Source organism: Numenius arquata, chromosome 7 (assembly GCF_964106895.1).
Source record: "Numenius arquata chromosome 7, bNumArq3.hap1.1, whole genome shotgun sequence".
Lineage (NCBI taxonomy): Eukaryota > Metazoa > Chordata > Aves > Charadriiformes > Scolopacidae > Numenius > Numenius arquata.
In genome coordinates this window covers 55,012,886-55,039,979 of record NC_133582.1, presented here as the reverse complement: position 1 = coordinate 55,039,979, position 27,094 = coordinate 55,012,886, and the positions used below count along the sequence as shown (strand labels likewise).

General features: G+C 44.7%; 1 protein-coding gene and 1 pseudogene across 1 annotated transcript; one reads left to right on the top strand and one right to left on the bottom strand.

Annotated features, from left to right (window-relative positions):
• The first annotated feature begins 1,200 nt into the window (after nt 1-1,200).
• Nucleotides 1,201-3,922, top strand: LOC141466805 (dynein axonemal heavy chain 11-like; annotated as a pseudogene).
• A 997-nt stretch (nt 3,923-4,919) lies between these two features.
• CDCA7L (cell division cycle associated 7 like) lies at nt 4,920-25,455 on the bottom strand. The gene is made up of 10 exons (XM_074150767.1): nt 25,226-25,455; nt 17,853-17,999; nt 14,253-14,384; nt 13,422-13,778; nt 11,419-11,493; nt 9,741-9,926; nt 8,196-8,330; nt 7,181-7,330; nt 6,430-6,566; nt 4,920-5,923 (listed from the first exon to the last, which is right to left on the bottom strand). Exons 1-10 carry the CDS (start codon nt 25,304-25,306, stop codon nt 5,893-5,895), a joined length of 1,431 nt encoding a protein of 476 aa, XP_074006868.1. The 5' UTR covers nt 25,307-25,455; the 3' UTR covers nt 4,920-5,892.
• Between the last annotated feature and the right edge of the window lie 1,639 nt (nt 25,456-27,094).

Genomic DNA, 27,094 nt, shown 5'->3' with positions numbered 1-27,094 from the left:
TAACAAGGCCAAGTGCCGGGTCCTGCACTTGGGTCACAACAACCCCAGGCAGCGCTATAGGCTGGGGGCAGAGTGGCTGGAGAGCTGCCTGGCAGAAGAGGACCTGGGGGTGTTGGTCGACTGTCGGCTGAACATGAGCCGGCAGTGTGCCCAGGTGGCTAAGAAGGCCAACAGCATCCTGGCCTGTATCAAGAACAGTGTGGCAAGTAGGGACCGAGAGGTGATCGTCCCCCTGTACTCGGCACTGGTGAGACCCCACCTCGAGTACTGTGTCCAGTTTTGGGCCCCCTACCACAAGAGGGACATTGAGGTGCTGGAGCGGGTCCAGAGAAGGGTAATGAAGCTGGTGAGGGGTCTGGAGCACAAGTCTTACGAGGAGAGGCTGAGGGAGCTGGGGTTGTTCAGTCTGGGGAAGAGGACACTGAGGGGAGACCTTATTGTTCTGTACAAGTACCTGAAAGGAGGCTGTAGAGAGACGGGGGTCGGTCTCTTCTCCCAAGTCACAGATGATAGGACAAGGGGTAATGGCTTCAAGTTGCGCCAGGGGAAGTTCAGGTTGGATATTAGGAAACATTTCTTTACTGAAAGGGTTATCAGGCATTGGAATGGGCTGCCCAGGGAGGTGGTGGAGTCACCATCCCTGGAGGTATTTAAGAAACGTGTAGACATGGTTCTTCAGGGCATGCTCTAGTGTCCAAGATTACTGGTTTGAGGTGGGGTGCTGTGTGGGTGGGTGATGGTTTTTGGTTTGGTTGTTGTTGTTGTGTGTTCAGGTGGTGGGTGGTGGTTTTGTTTGTGGTGTTTTTTGTTTTTGTTTTTGTTTTTTTTTTTTACTGTTGGTTGGACTCGATGATCTCTGAGGTCCCTTCCAACCACTACGATTCTGATTCTGATTCTGATACTAATCATGCTTTACTAAAAACCAAGGCAATCTCAGGATACGTCCTCGTAACAGCAGTCACCCTGAGCCCAGGGACAATGTTGTTTGGCTCTGGGGGTCAGTGGTACTTGAAAATGTAAAGCTACATAGAAGCTGCTGAATGTTAACTGGTTTGCAGTCAGTTCTCTCAACCCTGTTTCCAAAGAGACAGCAAAGCTGGGGGAGCATCTGGTTTTTATCTGACAAAGAAAATGTGATTTTTTGCACTCTCCAGACTTGAAAGTAGAAGAGTCAAAAAGAGTTGATTGCAGTGATTTCTAATGGCTCTGTTTGTGTTGCCTGGAAAGGTTAAGAATATTCTGGACGTGCTTCCCAAGGAGTTTAACATGGCAGACATCACACAGACGGCTACTGCCTGGAGCCCCTATGTCCTTGTTTGCCTTCAAGAGTGTGGGAAGATGAACCTCCTCCTTTCAGGGATCCGTAGGTCTCTTAAACAGCTGGACCCAAGTCTGCAGGCAAGTGACTTTTTTATTAACAGTACTGTTGCTCTTCTATGCAATTTGGGGCTTTTTCTTCCTTTTTTTTTTTTTTTTTGGAAATGAAAAGAATAGCTATTCTTTATGATGCCAGTATGCTTTTTATTGTTCTCCAAAGGGGAAGTTGATGTTTTCTCCTCACATGGAAGCGCTGCAATCTGCACTCTTCTACGATGCTGTGCCAGACACATGGACTAAACTGGCCATATCCATCCACACACAGCCTTGCCCCCCAGTAAGTACACTTCGGTAACAGGGCTTAGCTGCTATGCACAGAGCTATTCCAGTGATCTAAACCCAGTTTTGTTCCATTTAGTTTCTTGTCCAAAATTTGTCTTAATGCAAGTCAGTTTTACTGTGAAGCAAGTTTTGCAGAAATGCTAAGCGCTTTGCTAAAGCAAGGCTTCGTCACCTCCCTCGTCACAAGTGCTAGTGGTGTTCAGCATCTCGCAGGATTCCTTTTCCCCTACCCTGCCACCAGCAATATCCGCTTGCAGGCGGTTAGATATGGAAAAAACTATGCAGTGTCTTTTGGAAATCTCTGATATCTCAAGGCAACGTGTGCTGTAGTATGTCATTATTCAGAGTCCCTGTCAGATGCTTTTGTGCTCCTGATCCGTACTTTGCGCTGTCTTACTGGAAGTTTAACTGCACCACTGAAGGTGGTATCAGACAATTTGCATCTAAGAAGCCATCAACTGTTGTTACCAATTTTTGGCAGTTTCTGAAAGTGTGTTAACGTTAGCAACGGTGATGTCTTGGAGAGAAACCTGAGCAAGTTTTACAGGATTGAGCATACTCACATTCTCTGTTGCCAGCAACCTGTCTCATGCTGATCAGCTTCTACGCTTGATTTTGTACATACCCACATCAGGCAAAGAACAAATTCCACTAAAACCATTCTTACATAAACAGGTATTTTCTGGTTACTTCAGCCGTGTACCTTCTCAGTAAACAAAAAAAGACTTGAAGTCTGCAATTTATTTTCTCTGAAAAAGTAGTACAAGGAGGTTAAGGCAGAAGCTATTGCTGCTTCTCTTTTAGCGTTACTGATCTTCTCATGCGCTACAGAGAACTTGAGATCTGGACACAGGACCTTGTGCTGCCAGCGGTGGTGTGGCTTTCTGGCTTGTTCAGTCCTCAGTCCTCGCTGACAGGTAAGAAGTGATGGTTGCCATTGTCAAGGCATATCATTCCACTGCCAAACATTTATTTTTTTTACCATTGGTGTTACTTACCTTTGTGATGTTCTCTGGACAGTTAAGCACAGTTTAAATAAAAAGATAAAAATCAGCCAAATACCAGAATAACCATCTCCTGGAAGCAGGGAGAACAATCCAAACTCATCTTCAGTCTCCTCAGAAGCATGAAGACAAAGCAGCTAAGGAAATAAATGCTGAATTTCAGAGTTTAAAAAAGGTTAAGAATGCAGGTCTTCCTGCCATTATTATTTAACCAATTCAGTGCATGTGTCATGGTACCATTGTATTTTATTCCTTAGTATTAATGCACTGTTATCAGGCTAAGCAGGAAAAAAAAAAAATAAATCAGTCTCCCAGTCCTCTTTGTGTAGTTGTTGCCACAGCAGGGGATGAAAAATCTTCAGCAGTGTATTGATATCTCACTTCTTGCCATGATCACAGCACGTATGCATGTTATTATTCTGCAGACAACACTGAAGGCACATGACAGCCTGACAACAGGGTATCTCAAATTCTGCATGGCCACCAATGGCACTCAGATAATTCTCTGCTAACGTAACAGAAACATGGCCAGGAGCTCCTCACAGGACACGTTGGCCAGGCTGCCATTGTTACCTAGAGAAGATGGGCAGTGGGGGTCCGGGGAGTGTCTATAGCCCAGACACCGAAGCGCTTCTCCCTGTACTTGGAAGCAGAAGGAGATGGCAGCATGAGGGCTGAAGGCAGCTTCTCTTCTCTCTGCTGCTCGTGGAGAGGTCCCCAAATGGTGCTCATTTTGTGCCACAGGCACAGAGAAACCCCACTATATTGTTTTTCACTGCTTTTACTGCCTCTCTTCAAGCTTTTTCTTCTGGGCACTTGTTCCTGTCAAGGGCTGGGGGGATGTAAGGACCGTGCAGGCTGAAACAGATGTTCACACGGGCTTGTTCTAAACAGGGACTCAGGGGGGGCTGGTTTGTTCTGTACTGTGCAAAATGTTTTGCTTCCAAACAATTGCATTCATGCAGCTTTTCTACCTTACTTTAAATAATGGCCAAAGGAAAAAAAAAAAAAGCAAAACACACCAAACCATCAGTCTCACGTTTAAGCACAACTGGCGCAAGAGGGGCACGTTACCACTTCCGATATTGAAATTACTGGCTGGATACTGAATTATTGAAAGCATTTTTTTTAAGTTGTAATGCAGAGTATGGCACGCAAGAACAACTGGCGTTTGGATAAGGTTAGATGTTACCAAAAAAACCAAAGAAGATTATGGCCACCTCTGAAGGGAAGGAGCGTGTATCTTTCATGGAAGGTAAGAAACAAACTTAAATTGCTTGATCTCAGTAACCTAATTCAGGGACTCTAGATTCTTTCGTTAGGTAGCTAAGTTCCACCAGGGGTTAGACTAAAGTGTTGTGACCCTGTGAACAGCACCGAGGAAGTTTAGGAATAGTGGTGGATTGTTCATGTTGGTCCACTGTGACTTCAAATTTCATACCAGCTCAGTGTCCTAATCACTGACTATACTTAATTAATTTAAATAACTCAGTCTGAACAAGGTCTGCATTGTAAAGAGCATCTCTAGTTGAGGTTCAAAAGCTTAAAACATATTCCAGAGACTTTACATTTTGCCCTGATACTGATCACCTAGAATTTTTTGCAGCTATTAGAGGTGCAGAATAGGATTAGTCATTATCAGATGGTTTAAACTGACAGAGGGGAGATTTAGACTAGATATTAGGAAGAAATTCTTTACTGTGAGGGTGGTGAGACACTGGAACAGGTTGCCCAGAGAAGCTGCGGGTGCTCCATCCCTGGAGGTGTTCAAGGCCAGGCTGGATGGGGCTTTGGGCAACCTGGTCTAATGGGACGTGTTCCTACTCATGGCAGGGGGGTTGGAACTCGATGATGTTTAAGATCCCTTCCAACTCTTAACCATTCTATAATTCTATGAACTTACATTTGAACTTTCAATCTGAAAAGCAAGAAGCCAGCAAAATGGGTTCTGGCAGGAGCAAGCTTTATTCTTGGCAGTTTACTGCTAAGTTTTCAACAGTACGTGCTGCTTTCTCAATCTGCCTGGTAGTTAAAGCAAAAGGAGATAAATATTTTTCACAGTCAGCTGGATCAGCAGATTTGCCTCACAAAAGATGTTCTTTAGTTTAACACTTACACGCTCCTCATCTGTCAGTGTTGTGTTTATGTGTTTCTCCATATAATGATTATTGATCTGCAAAGCATTCCTTCATTACACCAGCTATGGGAAAATAAATAGGAAACATCAGCATCTGGGTGTAGTTTGACTCACAAAATGCTCCTCTTGATTATTCTTTATTTTCTCTACGTAAAATGCAGTGTGTATCTTACAAAAATTTTAATATAATCATACTGCAATACAAACATCTTGCATTTAAACAAAGTTGGTTGGACACTTGGTTGTACATATGAAAAAACATCTAAGTATGAACTGTATTTAAAAAAAATAATCCTGAACTTTGTGATTTAAACCAGTTCACCAGTTACGGACTGCTGTAAGGTAGTTGGTTCAGGCAGTAGGCGCATCACACAGAAACTGCTGGTAAGCAATTCTTTCTCTTTATTGGGATGTTTAAAATTTTTAAAATTTTATTTAATTATTTTTTTTTAATTATTTTTTTTTTTACAAAACACTGTTTCACTTTCATGTTTTAGTGATTAATTGCACTTTGGAATAAAAAAAAACTAATCCTCCCCTGGTAGGTTGCATCAGCTTTTGCTGGAATATAATGGCATTCAGGTGAAAGTACACTTCCCTTCTTTGCAGGGACAAGTTCCATAAACTGCAGGTGGAGGAACAGGTTTAGAAAGCAAGGGTTGGAAAACTGAATCTTTGTGGTCAAGTTGGAACACAAAGAGGGGTTTTGTTTCTTTAAAGATGTGGTATACTTTACAGGTAGTTGTTAAACACCCTTTCTGCAAACTTACACAATTATATAAATAAAAACATTGCTCAAATTGGCCAAGTTTCTCCATCAAGTGGTTGTGTAGCTCTATTAAAAATTAACCACTCAAGGTTCAAGAGTGCCATTTCACTTAGCATATAGGTCTGTGCATGTAGATTTCTCTACCAAAACATTTTCCTGAGAGATCTTTTGCATAAGACCACATCAATCAAAAAGTTCCCAACACAGAAATTCATATACTATACTCTACAATTCTATCTTATACAAAACATAGTAATAACCTTTTGAAGTCAAAACTTGTCAACATATCAACCAGTTGCAGGCCCAGCTTGAGTTCAGGGTTCTCAATTGTCATCCGCCAGTTGTTTCTGTAAACTGTAAGACATGTGAGAAAACAGTGCTTTTTAGGCAACTCAGGTTCCCCATAAACAGATTATTTAGAATCATAGAATCATTCAGGTTGGAAAAGACCCTTGGGATCAGAGTCCAACCATCAACCCCACTCTACAAAGTTCTCCCCTACACCATATCCCCCAACACCACATCTAAATGACTCTTCAGGGATGGTGACACCTCCCTGAGTCACCATCCACATTTCTATTTCTGAAGATGACAGCTTCTAAAACAGCACTTATATACGCTTGAAGTGAGCAATACTGATTTCAAAATAGGGAAAAGCATTTCACTTTCTTAAGCAAATGAGTTGTTTACACAGATAATACGACTCACTTCAATGAAGCTGATTTCAGCCTAGGAGAAATCTCGGGTCCGAGAGACTTCTTTTGCGTAGGTCCAGGATCTGCCCCAGGCCACAGAAGTCCAATGTTATTTAGAGGCCTACAAGAGTCTAAAAAGGAACGCCCATGGGGCACGGCCCTCACCTTTCCAGGTACTCCTTGACGTTGTTGTAGCCGCAGAACTTAGCCAAGTGGATGAGCATGCCCGTGGCACAGCGCCCGTCCCGCCGGCGGCAGTAGCTGCAGTTGCACACCCCGCGACAAGGAGGACAGATCCAGGCCTGCAAGGGGGTGAATGTGGGGAGGGAGGATAAAGGCAAGCTGTAAATAAGGTTATATTCACCCTCTCGTTGCTCAGACAGACATATATGGCTTCCTTACTGCGTGACTGTTCAGGGCAAGGTTTTAAAAGCTCAAATCTGCCAGCCAAAAAAACATGTTAACACTTTCCAAATTCTGCAGGACTAAACAGAGAAAAGGGAACCAACACTAAGACTTTTAGGTATCCATCTCCTTTTTTCTCATATTTAAAAATTAGAATCTAAAACGAGGAATCTCCTTCGCATGCCACATTACGGAGAGCATTAAAAAAGGGTATGTTTGGGCATTTTTCTGAAAGGTGACAGATTCCTTTTCTTAAAAGCTCTCATGCTTTCCCTTCACTATCTGATAAGCAAGTGGAGCTTCAAAGCAAGAAGATGGGTGGATCGTAACCCAGGTTCAGCTCCTTCCACTTCAGTTCCAACAAGATCAGTGTCAGTCGTAACAGTACTACAGATCTTCTCACGGCAAAAAGCCCTGAACACCGTGTTTTCATGAGCATATACTCATCCCAGCTTACTAACAAAACCATATTCATTACACTTTCTTTCCAAGCTCAAGAAATAATACTTACCGGATCAAGCAGTGCTGATTTCACATCTTCCCCATACCGATTTCGAAGACACGGTCCACAAAACTGCCCCCTTACTCCTCCACAGCCCTGGTTGCGACAGATTGTCTTTGTATCAATTGTCTTTTGTCGACACTGGTGGCAAGTACTACCCTAAAGTTGGAAAGGAGGAGAAATGTATGTAATGAAGGACATCTCAAATGCTTGTTGCTGAACGTTCCTAATGTATCTGCAGATAGCAAAGCACAAGCTTCAAACCAAAGTCAAATTCAGCAAGGAAAATCTTAGTCAAAACCGTAAGTTTTGTTATTATGATAAATCATATAGTTATCTGGAGAGATGCTAGAAATTTTAGAGAGACAGTGCCCAGCCTCAGCTGCATTTGGAGTCTCAAACTACATGAACCTCATGTCACAGTTCTGATCCTTTCCTCTCTCTAGGAAAAAGCTAAAACTATTCAGAAAATTACTTTGTGACTCATCTCTGCAAATACAATGAAGCATGAAATATACAGTAAGCTGATCATCTAGATCTTTATGACAATTAATAATAGTCAAATCCAGTGCAGGAAAGGAAGGAGGAGTTCCATCAAGAGCTTTGGAAACTACCCAACACATACAGAAATGACATTTCCGGGGGTACAAGGAGCAGCAGGGATCACTATTATTTAATGGCACAACCACCACTGCCTCCACATTTATATTAAGTGAGAATAAGAGATAAAAAGGGATGTCAACTTTTATCAGTGGTGAGTCATAGCTATAGCAAATTCCCCTTAATACCTCTATGGCAAGAAAGCACTTCTTTGCAGAGGCAAAAAGTTGGTGGGGCGCATCAACCAGCGTGGGCAAGCCCATGGAAGCCTGGCAAAACTTTCAAGTTGTGCTTGTGTAATTTAATAATGCAGAGCCGCACTCTCCAGAACCTCAGGAAAGTGAACCTTTCAGCAAACACCAGATGAACTATTAAGAGATTTTCAAGCGCACGAGATACAGTAAAGAAAACAGCAGCCACTTACTAGAACTTTGTCGTAGATTTTGTCTTTAACAGTGATTGCAATGTTGTCCAAGTCCTCCTCAGTAATATCCTCTACTGGACGGTGTGATGAATACTTTGATGATCTCCTCCTTTTGCGCACTCCACAATCCTCCTGCTGAATAAACTCATCTCAACACCTTTTGTCTAATGTCATGAAGACTCTGTCACCACTTGGTGACAAATTCTTTCATTTATAACGTGTACGCAGTCTAGAGGGGGTGGACTACAGGCTCATGGACCACTGGAAGAACAGGGAACAGAGTTTCCAAATCATCACTGCCTCTTTTCTTTCCCTCTCCTCCCTAATCTTTTCTCTAGTCCATTTATCATTTATTCTGTTGATACGTGCTTCCTTCTCATCATTGCTATTTCTACAAACCCCTAACGTGTTCTCCTACAGCCTCCTTTCTTTTGCATTGCCTGCACGCCACCACTGTAACTCTTCATACTCCATTTCTCCCCTCTCAAAATAAGGAACTATAACCATCCGCCTTCCCATGCTTTGCTCCTTCAATCTCCAAGCACACTCTCTAATTGCTGTCTCCAATGACAATCCTTAATGTCCTGCAAAAAACCTTTACTGAAGTTTTAGATTAGTCCTGCTGCACCCAGCCCTTTCTTTTTACCCTCTTTGTTATTTGGAAGAGAGTCCTCCACTCACTGTGAAGTGCTTTTTTTTCGTTCCAATTATCATTTTCTCTGGCCCTGATTCATGTACAAGTTTCATCTGTTCCTTAGCCTTCCCACTACCCCACTTTTAACACCTCATTTGTCCTTCACCCTAGATCAGCTCTGTTCTCTCCAAAATAGTTATTTACCAGCCCAGGTTCTCGTTCAGTGCTACTCCACCTTTTTTTAATAGCCAAGTTCCCTCTGAAATGCTTCAACTATGCCCAGCACTCATTCCTATAAGCAGAGCCGGGATCCAGCCTGCACAGATACAAACTTAAGAGTCTTCTTCATAAAGACTATACAGTAAATATAACCAAGACAAATGACCACCATAAGCCAAGGGAGGGAAAAATAGATTTGAAAAAATAGGGAAGAATAAAACCTGCAACTTTTGAATTGCTAAACAGCACGTTGGCAGTTTGTTGGTGCAGATTCTCAGTTCAGCTATATCACTCTTCTCTATCTTCCCTCTCCTATTTCCAGAGAGGGGTTTTTGCTAATTTTTCTTGAGCCTGAAGACAAGACATCTGCTTTGTCACCTCCACCAGCCCCACCACCTTGCCACTCGAAGGCCTTCTATATTGTGGGCTCCAGTAATTTTCAGATAATAAATAAATAATAGACCATAAGTAAACCGCCTTGTTATGTTTGGACAATGCAGGTCACAAATAAAGCCCAGTTAACAGCTGAAAGACGAGGCAGGAAGGCCTGAATGCAACTTCTCTATAGCTAATCCCAAACCAAAGGTTCTCATTAACTTTCGGTAGGATGTGATGTCTGCTCTAAGGGCTGGCCAACAATTTAAAGGTTTCCGAATCCCCAACCACTGGAGATATCAAAGTCTGGCAAATACCATACTGAGTCTCTTCTTCAAGAGGTTTTGTTGTCTATAGCTTCGGAAGTGTTCTGCAAATTTGACAGCTGACACAGTAAATTTTTCCAAGGCAAATTTCTCTGGTGGACGAGCATTTCTGGTTGGGTTCATGCGACGCGCTATCTGGCCTTCAGAAAATGTCCTTCTTGGGATTTTCTTCTGTTTCTGGGAAGAGAAGATGGTTCCAGTAACTGTCTTTTCAGTTAAGTTTGTAAACACCAGAAATTATCTCAAAATGTCTGTAACACACTTGTACTATCATGAATTAATCTGTTCTACTCCTTAAAGGTTAAGCCAAACCTCACCAATTTCTAGCATACTTAATACTATACATGCTATATCTTTTGCCTCCTTTTAAACCACCACACTTTCACAGTCAAATTCTCCTCCAATTAACATCACAGAACTATACCAAAATTTGTTGTATGGCATACGAAGGCAGAAGCTAATTCTCACTGTTCTTCAGCAGATAAAGGTTCAAATTTTCCTACAAATTGAATACACCTTCAAGGAATAATCTGAATTCTAGTTTATCTTCTTTTGTATTTTTTAAATTGAAAGTGTCTTAATAAGTTTATTCTCTGGAAATCCTCCAGATTTCTAGGAAGGATTTCTAGGAATTTTCTTGGAAACTACTAGGAGGCACAAGATAACCCTTTTCCTATTCTCACACCTGCCAGTTACCGCATGACTGGAATCATGCAACCGAAGTCCTGCACAGACACCTACCATAAAGGCATCTACTAAATCTGACAGGATAAACAAGACGTAGGAAGCAAGCCTGCTTGCTGCACTACTCTTTAGTTATTTCCTTTGAAAGAAGTGAAAGGCACATCACAAGGAGACAGACTGGAAGTCAAAAACCAAGCAGAAGAGATAACCCCAGTATTCTTGATGCCCTCCCCCCTCCTCAAGTAAAGATACTAAATAAAAGTAGCAGGCTTTATGTATGTATTCAAAAGATGGTCTAAGTTTCTATAGCATTTAACTAGAGCTAGCAAGTTTCCAGCCTTTCGAAGACCATATAATTTGGCTTCACCTCTTCACTTGACAAGCACCACAAGAGCATTTCTACATGGGCTTCCCGAAGACATGGCCCTTCAATTTTTACTCAAATGTCTTCAGTTTTTAATACATGTGGAAAAACCACACCCTATAGAGAGCCTAGAGGGGCTGACAGCTCTCTGCTTGTAGCCAAGAACAGCCAAGTTGAAATAACTACAGTATTATCTCAGTTTCGTGTCAAAGTGGTTGAATTTCATCAGCACAGCTCTACTGGGAAGTGGATTTTAAAAGAAAAGCCTGCAAGAGGGAAATTAACTGGGAAATTAATAGGCACTAAACACAAAGGGAAGCAACTACTCTTCCTTATTCCCACATACGCAAACATAGACTTGCCTAGCATCTCCAAAGTATTCCTGGGGCAAAAAGGATAAAATAACATACTCCCATATTTCTTCAAAAATCATCTTATAGAATTTAATTTCTTTACATAACCCTTGGTACTTAACTACTGACCAATAGCAAATCCATTCAAATAAAGCAACTAAACCCAAAGAAAACCAGAACAAACTTGGTGAAAGTGTTTCAAAGGAAACACGTTAGTCCTAACTCTAGGAAAAAGGTTTCTCACCTCTAGATGGTACCGGAGACTTACCGGAGGAGTGGTGGTGGGTGTTTTCACTGGGAACAGGCCGGGTATGGAATTCAGTTCCGCTACCAACTGGGCAAGCTGAAACCAACAGTGATGCCGCATTGAAAACTCACTGCAATCTTGCAAATAAGCAACACGTTCTCATCCACGCTGCACACACACTCCGAATTCTATCTAAACACGTGAAGTTTCAGTGCATGAAACCTTTCCGGAGGCACTTTATTTAAGTGGGGTTCATAAAAGGAGCTCATTTACCCCTGAATGAGCAAACCTCTGTAGGCAATACTAACTTCACAGCTCCCATTAACTCTTGCTGGGAATAGAATTAGCTAGAATTACACCCAATTTTGTCAAAACAGCACTGAAGAAGTGCATTAGTGTGGTTACAATATCTGTGACTGATAATGAGAAATTCACAGTTCATATGACAGGAGGGAAAAAAGGAAGACAGGGTTCCCTTGGCAGCAAGAGTGCTCCAAGCTCTACTGGAGGATTCTAAGATGTTCCCCGTGGACTGTTTTACTAAATGCCTGATGATACACCTGTGCTTTTTGCCAAGGAACTTGACGTCCCCTTAAGTAGTGACACTGCAGCAGGGAAACTTTGCTCGTCATTTTTCAGTGGTCCTTAGTAGCAACGACTCAGAACTTCCCTTTTTCTACCACGAGAGCTAGCGCTGATTTCACAACCGCTGCAACCACCCATTGCTTTGTGCAGATACACATGGGTACACACTCATTTGCAAAGTCGTTAAACAACTAAGCCCCGCTGGCAGCTCCCCTAACCCTGGCATATGCAGTATCAGAAGCACTTCAGCAGGACGATCTGTTGCACCGTGCAGGAGATGTCCTGGAGGTGCATTTCAGCAGAAGCAGTGACTGACAGATCAAAAAAAAATATATATATAAATAAATAAATACAGACCTGTTCTGGAAGGCCAGGATAAGGCCATCTGAAAAGCCAGCAATAGTAGGGATGAGCCAGGCTGCTAGCTGTCTCTGAGACCGCCGTACCAATCATGAGATTAAAAACTGGGTACAGCATCTCTCAGTAAATACTTGAGTGTGGCATTTATTAAGAGCTATTTAATGTCATTACAGTACCATAACTAGGATGCTAATGAATTTCATGCTGGTTGAACTAGAAGGAAAGGTGGAAGGTGGGAAAGAAGAGCAGCAAGACCAACACAAAAACAGTGAGGAAACAGGACAGATTAGAACCACAAAGCAATTAGGTACATTTGTACATTAGGTACAAAACTAAAGCAAGTTTTATGTGGGAGCTGCAGACCCACACACTCAAGAGGTGTACTTGAGCCCCACGATTGCTTGGAGGCTGCAACTTTTCCTGGAATACAGTAAAACCAGAGGAACCGCTGAGGACCCAACATCAACTCGGATTTGCACAGCAGTGTGACAAGAGTTGATGGGATTTTGGACAACAGAGAAAAACGCGTGAGGGAACAATCAGTGTCTCTCTTTTCCCCACCTACACACACACATACACACACTTTCAGTAGTTACACAGCAAAGCATCCCATCCCACACAACTGAAAAATTACATTTATCATCCTTAGCAGTTTTTAGCTGGCTTTCCAATCAGTAACTGTGGCAGATCTCTCAGACATAAATGAAAAATAGAAACTCTATTGAGCAAATAACACCACAAACCACCTGAAGGGACCAGCTGGTTTTCTGACATGTTCGGAATATCAGACTGCAACTTGGGCATCTGTAACTTTGTTCACATCCACATACAAAATGCTTGGTTCAACTCTGCTTTTAAACTTGAGCAGGCTAGTCCTACTTGAGGGTATTTGAGGGGTAAATATCTGAGGGCTTATGGCCCTCTAGAGTCTTCCCAGACAGAAAAATTCAAACACAAACCAACCTGAGATTTTCCCAAGGTTCCAGCACAGCACCAGTGGGGACCCCAAAATTCAAGTGTGCTAAAGCCAAGTACTCGATGTAAATGTCAGAGAACAAAGCACTGCTCGTAAGTCTTACCATGGCTTTATTTTCTTTGATATTCATGGCTCTCTTAAGCAGAGCACTGGAACTTTCCTCCTGTGTTTCTTTAATGTCTTCTTCAGACTCTGAAGCAGAGCCCTCTAGTTTGTCCCACCGCTTGCAGCTTATTTCTTTTGAAATGGGTGTGACGGATTCACTGTCCTTTAAAGGTAAGTTAGAAAAAGCCTGTTCAGGCACTTTCTTCTCAGACGATTTTCTGGTGGGAAACTGCAAGGCAACACGAAGACCAAAGCTTCTTCTCTTGGGGGAGACCTTCTTTGCCTCTTCCTCCTCTTCTTCCTCACTACCCAATAAATTATCACGTTCTTCATCACTCAAGTCTGACTCCACGGCCTAGAGGCAGGAAGAATCCCCATGTTACGTTATTGGCTGTGACACAAGAAAGGTCTTTTTTAAAATCACTAATTCTAGGCAGCAGTCTCACCACCCAAAGGCACTGTCATAAATTCATTTAAATCAACAAATTTTTAAAAGTTCACAGTACACGATTTCTCCCTGTGCAGAGACCAACACAAAATTTATATATTAATATTGTCTAAGATACAGACACAGCTGCCTTCAGGGGAACAATCTTGCCCAGCACAGTCAGTCTACAAGCAGGGGAAGAAGTTCTCATTTCTAATATGTGATGTTGCATTAAATAAAGCTTTTTTTTCCTCTCTTAAGATAACACACGTTTTTCTTCAGCATGAAGAAAGAACACCACGGTACATCAGAAACACTCCCACTAGAACATGAGGTTTACACAGAAGAGACAGAAAAAAAAGAAATCAACATATACATTCACACGTAGGTGACTGCCTTTACCAGAACTCCTTTCTTGTTCACATCCACCTCACTTGACGCGAAGCCTTCAAAAGCTTCCATTTCAGAGTCAGTGTCTTCAGTGAAAATCTTCTGCAGTTCCTCGGTGAGGTATCTGGACTGAAATTGCACCCCCTGTAAAAATACCAGCCCGTAGCTGTGAGAGCCAGTCAGAAACAGAGTAGTCACACAGTCATAATACACAGTGGTTCTGTGGTTCAAGCAGGTACCAACTAGGTAGCACAGACTGTGAAAGCACTTTGCAGGCAAAGCCTGTCAAAAGAAAAAAGCAGAAGACATTCAGAGTTTCAGCACTGAGCTATTTTAGCTTAGCAGGATTTTCTTCCCTTATTTTGAGCACAGGGCTTTAACTGAGCTGCTTCTTGTGGGGCAAGCTTTCCCCTTCGCCTCTTCCTCCTCTTCACTACTACCCAATAAAAAATAAACTATCCATTTTCTTATGTGTAACTTACCATGCTGTTTTGTATGTTTTCTTTTGAATGCGAAAATCAAGCCTTGAATGGAAGAAAATACAAACCAGAACCAACCACAGTAAGAAAGAGACCTCCTTTTTTTCACTTAGCAGTACAAACAACACCCTCCTCTGGGCTTGCTGCAGCTGTACTCAAGGCTCCTGGAGATGGAGTCTGCTCCTTCTCACGCTGTTACACCATCACTGAAGTGACAGACTCCAACACAAAACCACAGAGCCTTGAACAGCCTGACTAACATCCCTCCACTTCCCAACTGCTCAGCTCTCTGTTTTAATGGTGCAGTTTATCATTCAAACGCATTCTAGGGTAGGCAGAGCCCAAATTTCTGTGTACAGACTAGGAAGTCAGCCCATGAAAATGAACTAAGATCTCATTAAAGCACTCCTCATGATACGCACATTACACACCTATTAAACACAATGCCTTTACTAAATCAGAAATATATTTCCATACTTTTAATCAAAATTACTAGAAGACCATCTGTCAACTCGTCTCCTCATAGACTTGTTCATGGTGGGAATAACCCATGTTCACACCACACTTGCTTCTTGGAAGTCAGCAACACTCACTTAAGTTTGTTTCCCCAATTTTCCTCTGCTATTTCTTCCTCCCACACAAGATACAAAAATGACCTTTCATACGATGCACTTGCTAAATATCTTTATTTTTCCTTCCAATCCCCTCCCTTCCTTGACTTTAATTACACACTTCTTTACATTAAGATAATATCTGGTGAAAAAGATACAATAGATGAGTGGAACAGGGCAATGGGAGGGGGGAGCTACCCCATACGCTGTTTCTTAACACTTAAACATCTCCTACAAATTATTATGGGTAATTGGAATGAGTTTTCTCTGAGCAAAATTACTTTACTCTTTTGTTGGTAGCTGCAGCACAGCTGCTTGAGAAAGGAACAAACACAATAGGGAAGTTATGTTAAAGTTAAATTGCATTTCTTGGAGGGAAACAAGTTTTTATGCATTCTGTGTTTTCATGACATCCCACAATGAAGTATAGGGGGGGAATAAGCTGTTTGTTAGCTAAAATGACTAAAAATAACACACCTAGAGCTATACTGTTACACCTATGAAGAATGGTCTACACAAGGCAAAATACACATCAGGGACACTGAAACTCAGCAGAAGGGCAGAGATTATGAGAGCAGGACTGCAGAAATCCCGAAGGAAAAACAGACACACAAACGGCAATACTTGTTGATGCATTTGTGCATCAACTTCCAAGGGAACACCTGATGCACTAACATCCCATTCACCAGTGGCTTTGCCTCCTCTCCCATCAACTACAGCGTTTTTCTGAACTTCCCATCATTTTGCTCTTCACACCAAAACCTTTTCATTTCCTGCACAAGCACCTACGATCTTTCTCGGCACCAGTGGTGTTTGGCATCATAAACAGATGGAACTCAGGATAAAAAAAACCCCATGTTTTTATTGGACCATTTAGTGGTAAAGGAGTTAATGCTGATGGAGATTTAAAATAATTCTCAGCCCAAGGGAAACACAGGAGTGGTGAGGAAGGCTGCAGTGCCAGCTGTAAATTTGGAACAAGTCTCACTGGGATTCCCAGTAACGCATGTTAAATTAACAGTACCTAGCTCTTCCTCAGCATTTCTCATCAGAGGATTTCAAAATGCTTTGCAGCAAAGATCATTATCATAATCTCCATCTCACATGGGCAACCAATGTTGGGAAACCAAGGCAGAGAGAAGTAAAGCAAGGTGCCTGCAGTCCCCAAGCAGGCAGCAGAAGCAGAACCTCAGGCTCCCACACAAGGCTCTACCACCAGCAGCTCTCCTCGTTGATCCGTCTTCATGCTCCACACAAGAGCAAGCTACCTCCTGGTTTTCTGAAGTTACTAGCGCTGCTGTCTAGCGCTGAGATGACAAAGCAATACAGAGCCAAATCAAAGAATGGTTAGAGTTGGAATGGACCTTAAAGATGATCGAGTTCCAACCTCCCTGCCATGGGCAGGGACACCTCCCACTAGACCAGGTTGCTCAAAGCCCCATCCAGCCTGGCCTTGAACACCTCCAGGGATGGGGCATCCACAGCTTCTCTGGGCAACCTGGGCCAGTGTCTCACCACCCTCACAGGAGATAAATTTCTTCCTGATACCTAATCTAAATCTCCCCTCTTCCAACTTAAAACTATGACCCCTTGTCCTGTCACTACACTTCCTGACAGAGTCCCTCTCCGGCTCTCCTGTAGGCTCCCTTCAGCTACTGGAAGGCTGCTATGAGGTCTCCCCAGAGCCTTCTCTTCTCCAGGCTGAACAACCCCAGCTCTCTCAGCCTGTCTTCATAGGAGAGGTGCTCCAGCCCTCTGATCATCATATATTTCATTACTTTTAAGTCACTTCCTTTCTCCATAGCACAGACTTGAAGCTCTACTCCCAAACAGCTTCTGCACTTTGTAGAAGCCTCTCTAAGGCCATTCGTCTATGGAAGCTCAGAAACAGCACATACTCACACAAGCCTCATTCTGTCTGTTCCCCTTCCTAACACTAGTCATATTCTTTGTCTGCAGCAGCTCTTAACCAGGTGCTGACCTGGTGGAATAGGAAAAGAAAAAGACATTTTCGATTTTTTTATTTATGGAACCGAGGGACACTTTTGAGAGCACAACTGACAAGGGTATCTTTTAGCACATTAGCCCATATCTATCAAGTGTATAACTACAAGCTTCTAAAAGACTAGAAACTAGATTTTCTGGCAGCCAAGACAGCATACCAGTTCTCTTCCTTTCTTCTGAATTCAGCTGGTACCTCCAGCTACCAAATCAGAGAATGAAAAATATCAAATCATTATGCCGATCCAAGCTACTTCACCACTAAGAGAGCAGAGAACCAGCAACCTGATGGTTTCTGTGGGTCACCACTGCTTAAACACAATTTTAGTGAAGAAACAGCACTGATACAAGTTTCTGGAAGAAATACCGTGAAGTCTGCATGCTCACAAAACCCATCCATTATCATGTATTTCCACTGTCTTATGTATCCAGATCACACCAGCCCAGGATGGCAATTCTTTTTCTCTTGTTTCCTACACTTACCTACTTCACTTAAACTCACATTTTAAATCCGTTCCTACCTTTTTTCCTGACTCCAGGGCATCAAAGCTAGCATAGCTGTTCTCTGACAACAACCTCTGCCTGGAAGCATCGTCTTGGAACCCCGGAAAATCTTCATTGTCACTGGGGGCATTGAAAATGTCAGCCACATCCTTGGGTGTCTGTTTCTGATTCAAAACAAGACAAGATACAAGTCAGATGCGCCAACTTACTGGGAAAATTCAAATTGGCAACAGTACAAGTTATTATTATACTCCTATGCAAGTACAAATCTGTATCACAAAATATGCTATGCGTAAACTATTTAGCTAAACTCCAGGAAAATTGGGTCCAGGCTGTTTTAATCCCTAAATACAGACTCCAGATTTGGGGCTAGGGAGGGGATGTGATGTGCAGGGTGTTTAACTCCACAGAACAGGCGCAAAAACACGTGTGCACCTCATCTTTGCAAGCGCGTGCTCAGGGCACCCTTTATCCCTAGTGAAACCCACCACCGCTCCTCCTCTTAGAGAGCAACAATGGCCCAGAGGCGAGGAACACACCTTCTAATAGAATGCAATGTGAAACAAGGACAAAGCAACCTTACCATTGGATCCAATAATAGCACCATTACGTATTTTATCAGACACTTACCTAGCTCCAAAACTAAAACAAATGCAACTCATTCTCCTTTGTCAGCGCTGCCGCAGAGATTTTTCTGCCACACTTGTGAGAACCCATTTTAACCAAGACCGTTTCGCATTTGCTGGAAGCCCGTGATGTAGCTCACCAGGAGAAAGCACTGCCAAAGGCAAGGCAGCAGCACCTTCCGAGGCAGCCAAGGTCACAGCTTCAGAGCTCAAGAAGTCCAGTCCCTGCATGGAAGGAGATTCGTACCACCAGGGGTAACCATTCCCCCAACCACATACATCACCAAGCACTTCGGATAAGCCTCTCCACGTAACGGGCCAGTAGCTCCCACCTAGAATTTGATTTTTTAGATTTGATTTTTAGCATTTGATTTGTGGAAGGATGGGATGAAAAGATCCAGTCTTAAAACCCGAGGCAGAATGTATTTTACCGAGTTTCAGAACATGGCTTTACACATCCCAGTACCATTTGTAATATCATCCTGCCATTCACAGAAATGCTTGGGGAGAAAAGTGTCTGAATCGCCCACCAGCGCTCACATATCTATCTTCTGCAAACTCCAGACCACACGTACACGTCACCCACACTACTCTTACTCGAAGCAAGCCTCCCTGCCGCTTGGTGCGTGCTAAAGCCACACATGGACTTCCCACTGCTCCCATTAACTGTCAGGAGCAAGAGATCAACAGCTGCCTGGTGAGAGGGGACAGTTCTTCCTCAGAAGCAGATGGTCTCCAGCCCTTAACGTTCAAGAGAACATCCCCAAGATGAACGCCAGAACCAAGAGCAGCCTGCCCTTGCCGCTGTCATGGACAACCAAGGTTGCTCATAAAGGGCCCCATATAATGATTTTTTTTTTATCATTTTATCTTTATTTATTTGTGCCAAGGCAAATGGCCCAAAGGAGGCTTATTCTCCAAAAATAACGTTGCTGACAAAATTCCACTGCCATTAAAAGAGCAAAGCAGCACCCTGACCAAGGCTTCACTCTCCGAAATAACCTACAGTAATGGGCATACACGGGCTTAATTCTGTTCTTGCTTTCCTTTTATAAAGCTGATGTAGACTGATGAAAAGCCGATTTACTGTTGCTTGAGCAAGAGCAGGATTCATCTCTGACCCTCACGGGCACGTAACGGCACGACCCAACGCACTAAGACGTGCTGGCCGCGTTTGAATCCCTCTGGATATTCCCCTGCCCCTTACAAGGAACAGCCGGAACCCAGCTCCGCTGCTGTGATGGAATTCTCTCAGTACAGAGCAGCGTTAACAATGAAGTATTAGGCATTTTAATGGAAAAACATTCAAGGAGTGGTGAGGCTCGTTGCTATGAATAAATTGCTTCCAGGAGCCACTGCATTAGTTCTTGTACTATTGTACAGCCGAGTTAGCCACTGCTGTGATTACTGTACGCCTAACTAATTTCTCCTTCTTCGTCTATTACTTCTGCATCTGCACCAGAGGAGCCATTATGGGGGTGTAATTACTGATGTTGAACAAGAAAAAAAAATAAATTCTTTCCCAGTACATCTTTTTCCATCTTTACGCATTCCCAAATGCTAAGGTACTGATTTAAGTAGCTTACTGCAGAACTTCAAAGATTTTTAGTTTGTGACTTGCTCCCCACAGCCTGACTACGAAGAATCCCATCCAGCCGTTGATGAGTCCCCATTTCACCTTAAGGGCTTAGGTTAACACCACAGAGCACCAAACAAATATAAGGTGAACATAGTCCAGGAGTTTAAAAAGAGCACCCTCATCACCGAGCTTGCTCACTGCCAGTATTTCTACACCTGACATCACAAGCCAAGTTTATTGCCAGCAGACATCCACTGCCATCAGCAGACAGACATCAAAGATGAGCTTGCACCAAACACCTCTGCCATGATGGGCTGGTTCGCCGTTATTTATCGTGTAGTCCTGGAAGCCACAGACGTTTCCACTTTTAACTTTCAATTAAAATACATTCAGAAACTGATTTATAATCAGCATCAGAATCTAACATTTTAACTCCGTCAACAAAGTAGCACATACCAAGCAAGAAAATAAATCTTTGCCTAAACACAAATGTCAAAATATTAATCTATTCTAAACACTTGAAAGATGCAGGCACTTCAAGAGAAGACCTTTTGGCCACTAACCCCTGGAAAAGGCAGGAAGGCAGAGAGGTGATGAACATTCCAAGCTCGCTCAGGGGAAGTATTTCCACATGAACAGATCACAGGTTCAGACACAATTATCTGCTGAAATGCTGCAGAGAGGTGAGAAATACTCCCTTTTACAGGTACCAGCTACAAAAAGCTAAGTACCAAAAATCCCGTAAAAGCTGCAAATGATGCACAGCTGCTGAAAAAGTCAAAGTCTTATTTCTAGTAGGAAATTTCATACCTATTGAGCTCTGATATTTTTGCACATAAAATGCACTTACTTGCTTTAAAACACCCACAAGGGAATTTACAAAAGCAGCAGAAAACCTTCTCCGCTGCAAACAGCGTACAACCCATCAACCGCCAGCATCACCAACCCTAAGTGTGTTTTATCAACTAAAGATCTAAGTTAAAGATATTCCCATCTCTCAGTTTCCCCTTCTCTAAATGTGACAAAATACCGCCAGCACACCCAGAAGGGCGCCCAAATTTGTCGGACTATGTGGAGGAGAGCTACCGTTCCCACAGAACCAGGAACGGGCAGCTCATGTGTGCCCACGTCAGATCTGTCACCAAGGGCCCAGGGTGACAGAGACAGCAAATGTGGCCAGAAGGGATGTCAGACCCGTTCTCACGGTGCTCCTACACTCACCACACGAGTGATGGGAAAAGTAAGGTACCCAAAGTCCTCACCAGTCAAAATGACGTTTGTCCAAGTGCCATCCCCACACGTTCCACCTGCCACATTAGGCAAGGAGAAAAAGAAAAAGCCTGGGGTGACATGTTTTACTTTCAAAGTCAAGAGGAAGAATTCTCATGTCTCGAGTGAAAAAGCAACTTTATCGATACCAAAGCCAAACCAGATGCAACAACCTGCCCTTCTGCAAGGCAGCATCACGGCAAGGCTGCGAGGAGAGACTGCTCGCCTGCAGGCTCACCCTCAGCTTTGGTGGGAATCATCACGGCTATCTTACATCACTGTCAACCATATGTAGAAATACCTCTTAACAATTTCAAATATTGCTTTCATCACCCATCGTCATATTAGCACGTTCTTCTGGGACAACAACGTCCCAGGAGAATGTAACGTGTGAGAAAGCAGGGCTAGATGTAATTCTCTATTTTGACTCCTACCAAGAAAAAACCAAAACCAAAACCATCAGTTGGGCTGTTTTCCCCTCATTCAAGTTTGCACAATGTATGGACATTCCTACTTGAAGCAGAGGACAGATAGTTTTGGTAGTGTTCAAACTTGCTGCTTATTCATTTGAGTCAAACAAATAATCCCAGTTTAATCTCAAAGGCATACTCACACAAACCAAACTCCTGCAAAATCTAACCTTCTAACACACACAGGGAAAAACCTCTTGACTTGTCCCGGGCTCAGCAGGCAGCAAGGAACACAAGGAACACCACCCAAGGGTTACAGGCATTGGATCTGGCACGTAGCCCCGAAATAACAACCCAACAGGGAAGCGCTCCAAGGCTGACAATTACGGGCAGAGCTACAAGAATAGAGGGCCCCAGCCAGAATGCCGAGAGGTGCCAAACCCAAATCCCAAAACTATTTACAAGTCGAGATCCTGGTCTTTCCACTGGAATCGTAAAGGCGACCAGCACTGCATGAAAGTTTGATTTTAAACATCGCACAAACGTGTGAAAGACGTGGAAGGCAGAGAGAGGCAAAGACGTGGTGCAGAAGAATCACACAACTCGACCCATGGTCAAACAGGACCTTCAACACCACCCAACCAGCCTAAGGCTCAAGGGCAACAATGAAATCTAGGAAGGCAAGGAAGATACCAGATGATCTCAGCAACTTCTCAACAGCATCAGAGCTCAAAAACCCAAAACCTTCTGGACGGTGAAGTGTATGCCTGGCACAAGCGGCACCAGAGTGAAAGGCAAACAAGCGGTACAAGAAAAGAAGGAACAAGCGATAAAACGAGCAGTCATCATGCGGTTTTATGATCTTCACAGGGATACTTTGATTCCACCGAAGGTGAAGATGGATTCTGCCTGGGCCTGTAAATCTGTCAAAGCAACAACTCCTGGCACTTTCAGGGTTGTTCCCCCTGCCCCCACAAAAAGTTATGGTAATTTTCACCCCAGTCAACCTACTGCTAAACCAATTTTTAGTAAATTCAGCTATTTTCAGAATAGTAGAGTATGGTTTCTACATTGATTTATTTAAACTTATAATTAAATAAGCTAAACCCCATCAAGCTACTTTATCCTAAAATAAAGAATGCCCAACTACCATAACCACACGGCAAGCCATTTAAAGTGTTACCTTCCTTTGGTAACATTTACCTGGAAAATATCCCCTAACTTTTTTTTAAAAAAAAAACAGTGATAATAACACGAATACCAGCACACCAGCATAGGAGCACAGTCCGAACGCTCTGTCAACCGCTACTCTCTCTTCTTTTGCAATATCTAATCTTTCGCTGATCCAAAACAGTAGTAAAACCCATTTCTGAATTAACTCTGCATAACTCAAGAGCACCCCCTTTCATCTGTGGTGGTGCCTAATTGCTTCCTGAGCCCCGGCGTCCCAAGGAAAACACTTCCGTACCATGCCACAGGCAAGCAACGCGTCAGCTCCTCACGTCTGGAACGCCACCGTCCAGGCTTTGTGGGTGAAAAGCTCTTTGTCAGCTCGCACCCCTTTAACAAGCTCCATGTACCGAAACTGCTGTGCAAGGACCTCTTCAATGAGACCCTGGGATGGGAAATGCAACTGCAGGTCTCACGATTCAAAGGAATCTTGTACTGCTGACTTCCCCGGCCATGGCTTTCAACGGGGGCACGTACTTACAAGTGCCACCAAACGAACGACAGACGCTCTCTGAAAAGAAAATTGGTTCTGTTTTATCTCAAACCAGGACAACAAACTAATTTACCAGTCAGCAGGCAACCCGTGACTTCAGAGACAAAAAACGGTCACCATCACGTCCTTCTGGCTCAGCCAGGACTGAACGCACTGCTCACCAACTTGTCTCAAAGAGGAGCAAGAGCCAGCAGAAGGCCTGTTCAGCCAAAAACAAGCTCCCATGAGAAACAGGAGAGCACCCAGAACAGACAGCATCTTTCTCCTCTTCGTTGAGCCTTAAAACATACACAGTGTACATACGCCCTCTTAGGTGTGCAGTAGAAGGGTGACCAGTAGACAGTAAGAGCTTCTTGTGATAGCACCAGAGGTGAGAAGTAAGTACCATTTGCCTACTGTGTCAGTAGGGCTTCTCCAAAACTGTTTTACAGTGCTGTTATCTCCACTCTGCCCATGGAGAGCCTGAGGCCATACAAAGCCCCTGAGAGGACAGAGAAGATCATAAAAAATGTTTCAGTGTTCCTATAGCCCTCCTGTTCCACAGAAACCCACAAAACTCCCTCACTGTCCATCAGCAAGAGCTAACTGAGATCACAGAGATCAAGAGTTGACCGAGATCATCACCACCTCCATAGGCCGCCCAGGGAGGTGGTGGAGTCTCCTTCTCTGGAGACATTCAAAAACCACCTGGACAAGTTCCTGTGCAACCTGCTCTAAGTGGACCCACAGGGAGGTTGGACTAGATGATCTCTGGAGGTCCCTTCCAACCCCATGTGATTCTGTGATAGAATGGTTTGGGTTGGAAGGGACCTTGAAGATCATCGAGTTCCAAGCCCCTGCCATGGGCAGGGACACCTCCCATTAGACCAGGTTGCTCCAAGCCCCATCCAACCTGGTCTTGAACACTTCCAGGGACGGGGCATCCACAACTTCTCTGGGCAACCTGTTCCAGTGTCTCACCATCCTCACAGTAGTGAGATGCTGACTTTCTCCTCCCTCCCTCCACCACCACCACCACCTGGGAGAGCCACCACACCACCTTCTCAAGACCAAAAACCACACAAACAGCCTGACGCATCCAAGCGTGTCCCCAGGGGGCTTGAACCACAGCTGAGCACCTTTGTCCCTAAGCCTCCACCCTTCTAAATACAATTGAGGTGACACAAATATGTCTTTACGGCATCGTGGCATTACAATAGCAAAAAAAAAAGAGAACACAGAATTACCAATAAATAAACAGCTATTTCCAAAAAGTGACACACACCCACCCCCACACACACCCCCCCCACACACACCCACCCCCACACACCCCCCCCAGCCTCACACAGGCTGATTAATTAACAAAGCTCCTCCCCAAACGAAGCCACGGGCGGCCCCCATCAGCCTTTAATGAGGGACCCGCCACCGCCGGAGTTTCCCCATCCCGACGGGGCCGCCCCAAAAGCGGTTTCTTCCACAACCATCATCCCCCCCCCCCCCCCCGCGTCCCCGGAGCCGCCGCGCCACGTGGAGCGGGACCGCGGGCCGCCGCCCCTTACCGGGACCGTGTTTACCGGGCCCGGGGGACCGCGGCGGGGGGCCGGAAGAGCTGCCCGGCGCTGTCGGCGGCGCCGGGACCGGCGGGACCGCCGGTCCCGGCGCCGCCGACAGCGCCGGGCAGCTCTTCCGGCCCCCGCCGCGATCCCCCACGAACAAAGGCCGCCGCTGCCCCCGGGAAGGCGGAAAGCAAGCCCCGCCGCCCCTTCCCCCGGGGGCCCGCTGGTTTCCCGCCCGCCCGCCTCACCTTGCCGCGGGTCGCCGCCGCCGCCGCCGGCCTGCCCGCCGCTGCCCCCCGCCGCCGCCGCCTCCGACCGCGCCGCGCCATGGCGCGAAGGAGCCGTTGGAGGAGGAGGAGGAGGAGGAGGAGGGAGGAGGGGAGGAGCGGGGGGCGGTGGCGGGGTGGAGCCGGCCGGCGGCGGCGGGAACGGAGGGGATAGGGGTCGGGGCAGCCCGTGTGGCCTGGGTAGGGATGGGTAGCAGGCCGGGCGGGGTTGGGGGGGGGATTAATTGCGGGGCTGCTGGTCCTCGGGCGGGTGAAGAGGATGCTGCCGCCGGCATCGTCGGTTCTTCCCTGCGCACCCCTCGCTCGGCGGCTGCCATGAGCGTGAGAGAAGCGTTCTTCGTGGAATCATGGAGTGGCTTAGGTTGGAAGAGACCTTAAAGGTCATCGAGTTCCAACCCCCCTGCCACGGGCAGGGACACCTCCCACCAGACCAGGTTGCTCAAAGCCTCATCCAGCCTGGTCTTGAACACCTCCAGGGATGGGGCATCCACAGCTTCTCTGGGCAACTGTTTCAGTGTCTCACCACCCTCACAGGAAAGAATTTCTTTCTAATATCTAATCTAAATCTCCCCTCTGACAGTTTACGACCATTACCCCTTGTCTTATCACTCCGCTCCCTGATCAGGAGTCCCTCCCCATCTCTCCTGTAGCCCCCTTCAGCTACTGGAAGGCTGCTATAAGGTCTCCCTGGAGCCTTCTCTTCTCCGGGCTGAACAACCCCAACTCTCTCCGCTTGTTGTCATAGGAGAGGTGCTCCAGCCCTTGATCATCTTCATGGCCCTCCTCTGGACCTGCTCCAATAGGTCCATGTCTTTCCTGTGCTGAGGATGCAGTGCTCCAGGTGGGGTCTCACCAGAGTGGAGTACTGTGGAAGAATCACCTCCCTTGCCCTACTGGCCACACTTCTTATAATGCAGCCCAGGATGTGGTTGGCTTTCTGGGCTGCCAGCGCACATTGCCAGCTCATGTTGAGCTTCTCATCCACCAACACCCCCAAGTCCTCCTCAGGGCTGCTCCCAACCTATTCTCCATCCAGCCTGTATTGGTGCTGGGGGAATACACTTTCATCTTCCAAATAATTTAAAATATTTATTTACGTGGTACAGGTGTGAAGCGTAAGCCTTTTGAAAAACTCTAAACCAGGGGACTGGAGATGATATAGAGATCCCCAGCTTTCTGAGTCAACTGCCCTGAACTGCACAAGTGAGACATAAAGGTGAAAGCAATAAGAAGCAGAGATGGTTTCTTTCAACAGCAAAATCAAGAGTTCAAATTTCAAAATATCACAAATGGTGGAAAGTAAGTAAAATTAGAGGAATCTAATTGGAAAAATGGGAATATAACAATTTTTAAAGCATTTTTTCCTCCAAACATTTTCTTATTTTATTCTATTCTTCCTATCTTCAGGTAGCAGGAAGATAAATGCACACAAACGGAAACTATTTTTCTGCTTTTCTCTGAAAAACCTGTATTTCTCAATTAAGAGGTTTCATTTTTATTAAAAACTTACATCATCATATGTGCCCCTTTATTAGTGAAGGGGGGGTGGCACTAGATTATGCACTTTATCTTACGTTTACTCAGTTATTCAGTGAGAAAAGCAGCCCTTTGGGCAGAGACATGCCCCCAAAGATGGTCAGTGGGGTGGAGGTCCATGCACAGCTGCCCCTGGTCTGCTCACACTGTGCGTCTTAACTTGTCCAGCGCAATGTGAAACAGTGTTCTGGTTTGAAGAGCCCACAACAATTTCTTGTTGTTTAGACAATTATTCTATCACTCGATGACCCCTCCCCACCCGGGAAGGGGAATCGGAAAAAATAAGGAAACCCA